Here is a 10439-nt window from a genome sequence, read left to right on the forward strand (position 1 = left end):
TACTACAATGGCTACAACCCATAATTTTTTATTACTTTTTACCACCCTAACTTCATCGTCATGCTGTACTCCATCCTTGCAATCATCATCAGATACAAAAATCATATCCTCTCCCACAGGTTTGTCACTCAAAGCTTTTTGTGTGCTCCAATCGGCATGTGTGTTTCTAGAAACAAGTTCATCCTCCAACTGTTTAATTTTTCTCAACAACCCAGGTATGACCACCTTGCTTCGGGCGCACATATGAGGGTCTAACCAAGAGAAATACCCACAACCACCATTACTCTGTAAACACAAAAGAAATCATCAAACCAGTAGAAGTTAAGAAAAGATGAACAAACCCAAAATTTTAAAAAAAAAAACTACAAATTAACCACACCCGATACTTATGGCAGCACTTGAATCTTCTTCCAGGATTATCGTTGGTCCAAGAAGTCTTGATGACGACTGCTTTCGATGGCCGACAATTGCAGCTCCATTGTTCCATGGTCACATTCAAACTTTTATGCCCTAGACCTTCGGTTTCTTCAAATTGTACACGAAGGATGGGGTTTATAATTTTTAAGTTTTTTATTCAGATGGTTAAGTTTTTAGTTATATTAGTTTTTAGTTTTATTTATTAGTTTTAATTTATTATATCAGATATATTGTAAACTTTTTAAAAAAAATGGATTTAGGTGACCTGTCATATTTAAAATTACGTGGACCAATTACAAATTGCCAGATTTACCTCTACATGGCACTTGACGGTCAGGTACCAATGGATGCCAAGGATTGTTGACGGAAAGTATTTTCACCGCAAAAAAAAAAGAGTTAGGTATTTAAGTGTTATTTTCGCCGCAAATATCCCTAATTTAAATAATTAAATCATATTTATTTAAAATTTTGAATAAATTAAAGCATACGTATCATTTTTTTTTATTTCATAAATTTGTGTGATAGTTTATTCTTTTTCTTCATTAATTTCACCAAAGGATATTGCGAGATACATAAGAAACTAAAAATAGTTTATGCATATATACTATTGTCTATACTATGACTTTTTCTATTCTTATTTTATTTCTATTATTAATTTCTTTTTAAAAATTATTGTATTTTATATATATGTCATGTAGCCATATAAATATATATATGTCAACGTTGTGTTCATTTTATTATATATATATTTAAAAAACAGTGAATATGTCAATGTTGTGTTCATTTTATTATATATATATATATTAAAAAAACAGTGAATCCATTTTTATTACAATGTTTACAACTTTAAAATGGCAATGCATTTTGTTTCTACCTAGTATATATATATATATATATTAACTTTTAATAAAAATAGGATTTTAACAAAAAATTTAGGGTGCAAATAATGCCCCTTCCCCATTTTACTATTTTAGTATATTTCTTAGGACTTATGTAATTATAGGTATTCATGTAACGAAATTGATTAATGAGATTTTTTGTCGTATTCAAGCTTGCATGGTTGTACAGCTTTCTCCAACATTTTGTACCTCGGTATTATTGTGTTAGTATACTGTATAGTCTTGTAATTTAAGCACAAATACAGATTATATCTTTGTTTAGTCAGAAGATTTTTTTTTCAGACATCACTACTACGTATTTTGTCAATTCAAACTATGCTGTTGATACACTAGGAAATTGGTGGATGTGTTATGGCTACTGGATTGTGAGATCTAGATGAACTTAAATAAATTGTGTTTGTGAATATAAATATATACATATATTTTAAAAAGGCATTTACATGAATATTACTTAAATATTATCATAAAAACTTGACAAAATAAAATGGCCAATTATCGTTACCTGCATTCGAAACTGACAAATTGAAAGGAAAAATAATAATATTAACATAAAACTAATACTCAAGAGAAACAAATAATTAATAATAACTAATTAATTATTTAATTATAAGGACGTTTTTCAACCGAGGTCTGAAGCCCAATTCCAAGCCCATCGTGGGCCCGTAAGGTATCAATGTAATTTTTCACCTCCACCGAAACCATTCGCTGAATGACTGTGATCCACCAAGCCTCTTCAATCTCCGTCGTACACCTCTCCGGATCACCCACCGCCACCACTGACCCCTCCTCTTTCTTCAAAACGACGTTGTTTACCTTCACCTCCATCGCCGACAACGAACTCTCCCCCGGCAGCGACAGCGTCAGCGAGGTCTCGATCCCTCCCAGTCGTTGGCTATTTTTCTCCCGCGGCGATGAACGCATTAAGCACAGTCGCTTCATCGAAGGCTCCGGCTCAGGCTCAGATTCCAAGGAATCCGATCCGCCCACGGACAGGGGCTTGAGAGGAACCGAATTCGAATCGGATGTGAACGACGACGAGGAGAACTTATCGCCGCGGCGGCGTCGGCGGAGAGTGGAGTTCCAGTGGTTCTTGATGGCGTTGTCGGTACGGCCTGGGAGGAGTCGAGCTATGGTGGCCCACTTGTTCCCGTGGGTGGCGTGGGCCCGAATGATCATGGAGTCCTCGTCTGGCGTAAAAGGACGGTGCTGTACAGTGGGGCTGAGCTGATTACACCACCTCAAACGGCAAGATTTTCCGGAGCGGCCCGTGATGCCGTTGCTTATCACGGACCAGTTTCGTGGGCCATGCTGCTCCACTAGTTTCTTTAGAGTCTCGTCTTCTTGTGGGCTCCATGACCCCTTAATTCGATCGCCACCCTTCATACGGACCCCTTAATTATTTTCAAATAATAATAATAATAATAATAATTAAAACGACAACTGATAATAATAATTATGATTAATAATAACATAAGTTGAAAAGATATCACTACTGTTCTTTCTTCTCCTCTTCAAGACATTTAGGAGAACTGGTTTTATACCTCTTTTTTTTTCTACAAGTAAATTCGAATTTTGAACAGCTTATAAAAATACTGGAGGAGAGGGTCGTTGGCATGAACCGCAAAACCGCTATTTTATATAACGACTCTCTTTTCTGGTTACACAACGCGTTTGATTCTGTTTTATTATAATTATTTTTTTTTTAATTTTATTTTATGAATGTATCCTCAACTTTTCTCTCGCATGATCTTTTTGAGATGGGAGTTTTATTAATTAAAACTACTGCTGCTGCTGCTTTCTTTTTATTTTATTTTTCTAATACTTAAAAAAATTCTAAGGAGGTTGTAACTACCTCCTCCTTATATTCTAACTGATCTATCGAAATAACGGCTTATCCTATGACAGTTAGGTTTATTACATAATCAAAGACCTTCATTTAAGATCAATATATAGCATTGATAAACGGTTATGATGATGTCGATCCGTTTCCCCATGAAGTTAAGTTGGTCATATAATAATAACCACCATTTTTTTTTAATACCAGTAATATATATTTATATAATAATAATGTAATGAGAGTAGTGGGCATGATCAGGAGATTGTAACGGTTAGGGTTATTGTAAAATTAATTGCCTCCAAAGACGTTGGACTCGATTTTCTTTAATTTTTTTAATCATAAAAAATAAATGGGTTAAGATGGGGAAGCGGGAGATGTTAGTTGAAACAGTAAATTGCTAAAGATCAGTGCAACTGTGACCGTAACTGTATGCTGGTACAATATTGCTGACCGTATTGAGTTTGTATGTCGCTAATAACTTAATTATAAGCTTACTTATTATATATATATAGTACTCATACAAATTTGATAACTATGAAAAGTATATTATTAGAAAACATCTAAAAACTTCCTATGATGAATTAACCTAATCCAATAAAATAAAAAAGTTTGAATGTGATGTGATTTCAGTGACTTTTGCGGTCTTATATTCAAAATAGCACACATGATATATAATTATATGATGGGTATTTGTAAAAAGTCAAAAAAGAAAATGAATAATTTCATAGAATAATAATTTTACTATTGAACATATTATTATATATATATTTTTCAGCTCTTATTGGGTTGTTCCTGCTCTATCTGTTTGGTCATATTTATATGATTATTATATATACATTTATATAAAATGAGCTATTTGATATTGATTGGACGTTGAATATATATAATATCTTTCTTTGATCCATATGTGGTACAAAGTAACCAAAACTGTTCGTATGGACTGAATTTTTCAAATGTGGAGGCCCCATATGGCCGCAACTTTCTTTCTCCAACTTCCGTGTCACTCATAGCTAGCTACTCCTCAATTTATGTAAAAATCTTTCCAATTATATAAGTTTTTTTTTTTAAATAAAAAAAAAATATTGATTTTAAAAGGCCCATAAAGATCATCCAAATATATTATAAATCTATAAAGTTGTATATTTGTATATCACTTTTTCCTCTCTCTTTTTTTGGGATAGAGATCAGCCAGTTTCTTCACTCATTTGTTTTGTCGCCATATTAGGCATACATTATTGTAATATATAAATAAAGACAGTGCCGGGACTGTTAGATTACATGTTAATGAGTATAAATATTACCATATTAGCTTATTGTTTCTTACAGTTTTCATTCCCTTTCTCATCATCACCTGAAAATTTAAACAACGCAGCTTTCAAATGATCTTTTTCATTCTTTCTTATTTTTACTCAAAAAGAGGTCAAATTTCAAAGTACTAATGATGTTGAGAGATGAAATATAAGGAGTGGTGTGGTGGTCCTGCCAACTTTTTAAGTGAGGAAAAATAAAAGTGGTCACACTGGCACAATGATAATTCTCATGTCTTTTACGTTACGTTTCCACTAAGATTTTCCAATACATTGCATGATCGATACATCTTTCAACAAACAAATAAATAAATGTAAAGTGTAAAATTCATTGTGGAAAATGAGATGAAGGCAAGAAAAACCTTTGCCTCTTACTCCTAATACGACAAGTTGAAGCCATAGATGAAGAAGAAGCTATCTTGCTTAAAACTAGTTTAAGAGATTGTTTAAGAGTGTTTATGCAAACACTGCTACTACCCTCTTCATTATTTTTAGAGCTAAGGATGAGAACACTCTTAATTCTTCCACCCATACTAGCTACATCAGCCCTAACTGCAGTGAGGCTTAACCCTTTGAGAACTTGAATGAGCTCGGAGAACAACTCAGGCCTGTCCTCACAACAAACCGATGCCTTTATGTAATTTACGTTGTCGCTTTTTTTATCAGCACCGGCTTCGGTGAGTCTTACGTAGTCCTGGTCGGAGAGGTTGCTGTCTATGATTATTTCATCAACTTCGGTTGGAACTAGTGAAGATTTGCCAACTTCCCCTGCTTTTCGCTTGAGATCTTTCACGTGATCTATCACACTTCCTAATAAAGCTGCCTTGTCCATCTGCCATTACAAGAAAAACAAACTCAGTTATCAATCAAAAAGCCCATCAAATTCTAACAAGATCTTTTGATAATACTAGCATCTTCTCTTCTGAATTTGATATATATATATATATTTCATTTGAGAAATTTTTTTCTAAAATATGATGTGGGTATTAAAGATTGATATTGATTACTTAGAACATCAGAAAAATTAAAAGCTTTTGAGCTAGGAAAATTAAATTGAACCCATATGTATCATATATTTGTTAAAAAGGTATTATTATATTTATTAGAATAGGTGATATAGTGTGCCATATGAAAATTACTATAGCAAGAAAGAATTTTTGAAAATGGGAAATATGATGCAACTTACAGAGAGAGAGAGGAGTCTTTTTTACCTTATCAGATTTGGGAATTAGTTTCCTAAGAGTGGCGAGTTGAGCATTGATCCGGTCACGACGTCGTTTCTCAGCTTGGCTATGGCTCTTGGAAGCAGCAGCAGCTTTATCTTCTGGTCCAAAACCGTCGTTTGGAAAGGAAGAAGGAAACCCACAAAATTGGAAAGCGGGTGATGCAGAGGTGGATACATGATGGTGATCATGAGGCGGTAAATGCCAATACGGTACAAGAAACGACTCGTCGTTGCTATGTACAGATGACATGTTGTACTGGGAAAAGTTTTCTCCTTGGGGCTGCGGAGAAGAATACTGATGATAGAGATTTTCCATGCCCCAAGAGAAAAGAAAAATTAATAATAATAAAAATAATAATAATAATAATAATAATCAAAGTCATGGCAGAAGCTCATTCACAACTATCCTTGGCTTTTATCTCATCATATCAATATAGCTAGTGTACTACTGTTCTCTTGCACTAATAATATAATGTGTGTATGATGATCTTCACGTTTGATTGTGATTGGTGTAATATATTATCCACAAAGCCTTTAAATTTTGTCAAATGAAAAAATTGTGCTTGGCTTTATTCACCTGTCATTTCGGTATCAAAGTTCTTTTTTTTTCTCTCTTAATAAACTTTGAACCAAATTTACACAATCAGACCCACAAGTTGTGAAAATTATACATTGTCCTTCCCAGGAGCATTATTGATTCTAATGTTGACTAAAATTTTGGACCCGAAACCCTAACAAATTCATGGAAGATAGATTGACCCACATGCCTAGAAATCTTTTCAATTTACTCTTTGCATTTTGCTGGGACAATCTTCATCCTTATCTAGGATATGCTTTTAAACCCACATATATATTTTTTTAGTAAAACCTTGTAGTTTTATTATTACTATTATAGACAAACAATAATGTTAAAGACAATACAACCATTAAAACTTGGGAAAAGTAAAAGTTTAAATATACTTAATGAATATATGAAAAATGTAGAATGGCATAAATGAAGAGATTGTCACATTATTCCGAAAGAAATAAAATTGTGGGCGGGAGCGCATATCTTAGATAAGGATAAGTATTGAGTTGTAATCTTTAATCAAATTGTCTGTATATTTGTTTTTAATTTATTTTTTCACTTTCTCCAAGTTATGTTGACCTCTATTATAAGAAGAACTTGTTTAATATTGTTTATGTATAGTTACTCTAAACCAAGCCAAACAGGTTCTTGTTTTTCAAGGTTAATTTTTATGTGAAGTTGAATCCTACAAAGGAAATAATTAGTTGGAGTTAGCGGCTAAGTTTGTCCACTTTCATAGGCTTTTCTGTGACTAGATAGCCCTACAGAAGCAAACAAGAGTGCTTAAATCAGAATCACACACCATTGTCACTTTTGTAGGACCCCTTACCTCTTACCCCTTAACCTCACTCACTCAAACCACGTAAGTTACCACCATAAAGACGACTTTAAAGATTGAAACGACCCCTGATCAACCACTCACTCACTCGCTTGTGCCAACTTTTGTAAACTCGATTTTGTGTGGTGTTTATTACTCCTGTGTTTTTCTTCTTCATCTAAAAAAAAGTACGTATTTGTGTAAAAATATTTATATTTATATTTATATATATTAATCCAAGGGACTGGAATATCAGAAATGCAGCTTTTATGGGTCCCATTATATGTGGAGATCTTGCCAAATTATATCGTCGGCAAGATCTAGTCACGATGAAAATATGCTAAATCGAGGTTAGGGAGGATGACGATTAGAACCTAAAAATAGTTATGTCGAGACCCTTTACAGGCTCGACTTGTCAGCTTAAGTTCTTGGCAATTTTGGTTCAAAGATTATGGTACAGTAAGGAGATTGCATAAGATTCAGAAGATCTTGCCAAAACAATAAATGTGTTGTTTGCATTAACAACGCTTACAAAAATTTCAAATTAACAAATCCAACATGAACATATGATGCTCTAGCCAAATCATTTTTGGCAACTTTGGTTGAGGACAAAAATGATCAGACAGTAGCACTAGGATTTGTGAAAATATGTAATTGCCATCATCAAAGCTTATCATAACCAAGGGGCAAGAACACAGATAATGGCAAGTAAACTGAGACCCAGGCGAGTATGTAAATTACTTCTCATTTTCAAGTTCTTTGACATATATATTTATAGATAACATGAATTGAATAATAATACCAAAATTAAATTCAAGGCAGACAAAAACAAGTTCGTAAACAAGTTCGTCTTTGTTACAGTTGCATTAAACACATACTGAACAAAAGCATGTCATGCAGCAAATCTTGACTATAAGCAGATATTTGTACATTGACTGTGTATATCTCGCCCGAGAGAGAGACAAAGATCTACATTCTAGAGTTTCAAGGTTCTAATTAATATACCCAAGACAAAGAAGGTACAGAAAAAAAGAAGTATATGAATTCACTTGCCTGTTCAAAATTGTGGAATACAATCAAAACTACAGTTAATCTACCTTTTAGTACTCGTTAAAATGGATGGCACCAACTTTCCACACAATGAAGGTGGTAGCAAACATTACAGTGCTGATAAATACGAATGAGAAAATAATAACAAATAAATCATTACCCCCTGGAAACTGGAAAGTGAGTCCCTTTGGTGGCATCCCTCGCTTACTGTCATCAAGCATATTTCCAGGGGCTTCTGGAAGACCCTTTTTCTTCCCACGATCACTTTCTCTAATGGCATCTAATACTTTGCTGCTCATAGAAGATGATGATTTAGATGCCTTTGATTCTGTGTTGTTGTAACGATTCAGAACCCGAGCTGCTCTTAGTCTCTCCCTTGCAGTTAGTGGTGATCTTTTTGGTTTCTCTAGCTGGCTGGCTGCTGATGATGTCTCCTCTTGATTTACAGAAGCTGCTGTGCTAGTGTTGGAAGCCTCAGGGGCACCGAGATTACCGGATGAAATCAGATCATTGGAGAGGATTCTTTCAGCATTGCCAGGACCACCATCACTTCCTTCTGCTGTAAGCTGATCACCTTCAGCAACTGAAACATAAAAATCCCTTCTTCTTTCCTTTACAACTCTTCTTGACCAAAATGCACCAACACAGGGCTTTCCTTGGCAGACCACCCTTGACAGTGAAGCTGCAGCAGCAGACGATTTTGAGACATTCTGGTACTCGCTTCGCAACTTCTAAAGAAGAAAACACAAGTAAATATCTAAAAAAATATTATTAAAAAAAAATCTAGTCTTCAATCGGAGATTCTGAATCACCTAGACACAAAGACCTCCTCTCCCAGCATAGTAAACATGTTATCATCTTAAATAATTTCCTGGGGAAAACTTAGTTTAAGTCACCTTTTCTCCCCTCCTTTTTTGGCCTGATAAAACTAGGGAGTACCGGTTATAATCATGGCAACATATAGGGAGAATAGAGTGACATAACCACTTGGGAGAAGTATTCAAATTAGCATGAAAAATTATTGTTGCAGATAACTTTTGAAACTTTTGGTTAAATTTTGGTCAAGATTCCCTAATGAACTTGGAACCATTGATTAGCAAAGCTATAGAACTACCAATGTATACCTATCTATCCATTATTTTTTTCTGTTGCTTGATTATTTTTGTAGTATTGTACTGCCGTATCTCAGTACAAATCCACCATTTTACAATTCGTACAACCTGAAACTTTTAGTGCTTATTTGGTAAGCTCATTCCTTTTTCTTTTCGTTTCAAATGAAACAAAGGGGAGTATCAAACCACTGTAAACATTCCTATATGTTGTAAGCTCACTCACTAGTTAGATGGTAGTGAATGAAAAGAAAGGTATACTTTGATCATAATAAACATTCCTAACTCTCCTTTGACAGATTGTTTCATCCGTGTAAAAACCAACTTAAACATCTATAAAAATTCTAGTTACTACTACCTGCCTACCTACTTTATACGACACGTCCTTCACACTCTCAATAATGGACCCAATTATAAAAAATAAAAAAATAAAAAGCTTGAAAATATAACACAACACAATTTCTTTCAATCAAAAAACATAGTACAAGTTTTAGTCTAATCACAATTCACAGCTGGGCATTTGATACTCTAGCTAAATTTTATCATGCAACCAAACTTTGTGCTCAATCTTCTTTGATGGAAAACTATATAATCCCAACATTGATGGAAAACTATCCAGAGTAGTGGTCATACACCTAAACTAACAAAAGTACAAAACGAAAACTAAAAAAAACATGATAATGTACCAGTGGCTGTTTACCGAAAGAAATTAAATAGACATGGCTACAGCTTTTCCAGGTAAGAAAATCCAAAAGTGTGCATCTTAAATTGGAATAACAAGAAAGAGAAAAACCAAAACAGTACCGTTGAAGAGAAGCCCACGACAGAATTGAAGGAAACAGCCATAGTTTTTGAGGTGGTTGGGTCCTAACGGCCAACCATGAAAGGAGAAGGAGGAATTTGCTCTGCTTTGCTTTGGCTTTGGCTGGCGATAAGGTGAGAGCCTCTACCTCTGTCTGTCTAGTAATCGAGTTGGAAGGAAAGGACCATCTTAGCGCGTGTAAGGCACGCAGGTTTTAATGATTTTTATATGTTTTAATGGGGTCCTTTCGGGACATCCGAATATCCGATAAATATGGTTCTAATGGGCTTTGGAAATGGATCGGTTTATAATGGGGAGTTTTTTTAAAATATTGTTTTTATGAAAAAATATGATAATTATATATTTTTTTAATTTGTATGGTAAAATTTATTAAAGAAAAAATTAAAG

The 10439-nt window shown here is 34.2% G+C and overlaps 3 protein-coding genes across 4 annotated transcripts; all 3 read right to left on the reverse strand.

Annotated features, from left to right (window-relative positions):
* Nucleotides 1–1738: 1738 nt before the first annotated feature.
* Nucleotides 1739–2757, reverse strand: LOC133798248 (transcription factor MYB77-like). The gene has a single exon (XM_062236483.1). The coding sequence runs from the start codon at nucleotides 2697–2699 to the stop codon at nucleotides 1917–1919; it is 783 nt and encodes a 260-aa protein (XP_062092467.1). The 5' UTR covers nucleotides 2700–2757; the 3' UTR covers nucleotides 1739–1916.
* Nucleotides 2758–4673: 1916 nt separating this feature from the next.
* On the reverse strand, nucleotides 4674–6175 carry LOC133798249 (transcription factor bHLH51). The gene is made up of 2 exons (XM_062236484.1): nucleotides 5672–6175; nucleotides 4674–5292 (listed from the first exon to the last, which is right to left on the reverse strand). The coding sequence occupies exons 1-2, from the start codon at nucleotides 5999–6001 to the stop codon at nucleotides 4789–4791; spliced, it is 834 nt and encodes a 277-aa protein (XP_062092468.1). The 5' UTR covers nucleotides 6002–6175; the 3' UTR covers nucleotides 4674–4788.
* Nucleotides 6176–8090: 1915 nt separating this feature from the next.
* LOC133798250 (uncharacterized) lies at nucleotides 8091–10238 on the reverse strand. Of its 2 annotated transcripts, none has more exons than XM_062236486.1 (2): nucleotides 10034–10238; nucleotides 8091–8851 (listed from the first exon to the last, which is right to left on the reverse strand). In XM_062236486.1, exons 1-2 carry the CDS (start codon nucleotides 10073–10075, stop codon nucleotides 8171–8173), a joined length of 723 nt encoding a protein of 240 aa, XP_062092470.1. In that variant the 5' UTR covers nucleotides 10076–10238; the 3' UTR covers nucleotides 8091–8170. The 2 variants fall into 2 exon arrangements, with proteins under 2 accessions (XP_062092470.1, XP_062092471.1); XM_062236487.1 differs by having other exon boundaries at nucleotides 8091–8848; nucleotides 10034–10228.
* Nucleotides 10239–10439: the final 201 nt, after the last annotated feature.

This window comes from Humulus lupulus, chromosome 8, assembly GCF_963169125.1.
Source record: "Humulus lupulus chromosome 8, drHumLupu1.1, whole genome shotgun sequence".
In the NCBI taxonomy this organism is placed as follows: Eukaryota; Viridiplantae; Streptophyta; class Magnoliopsida; order Rosales; family Cannabaceae; genus Humulus; species Humulus lupulus.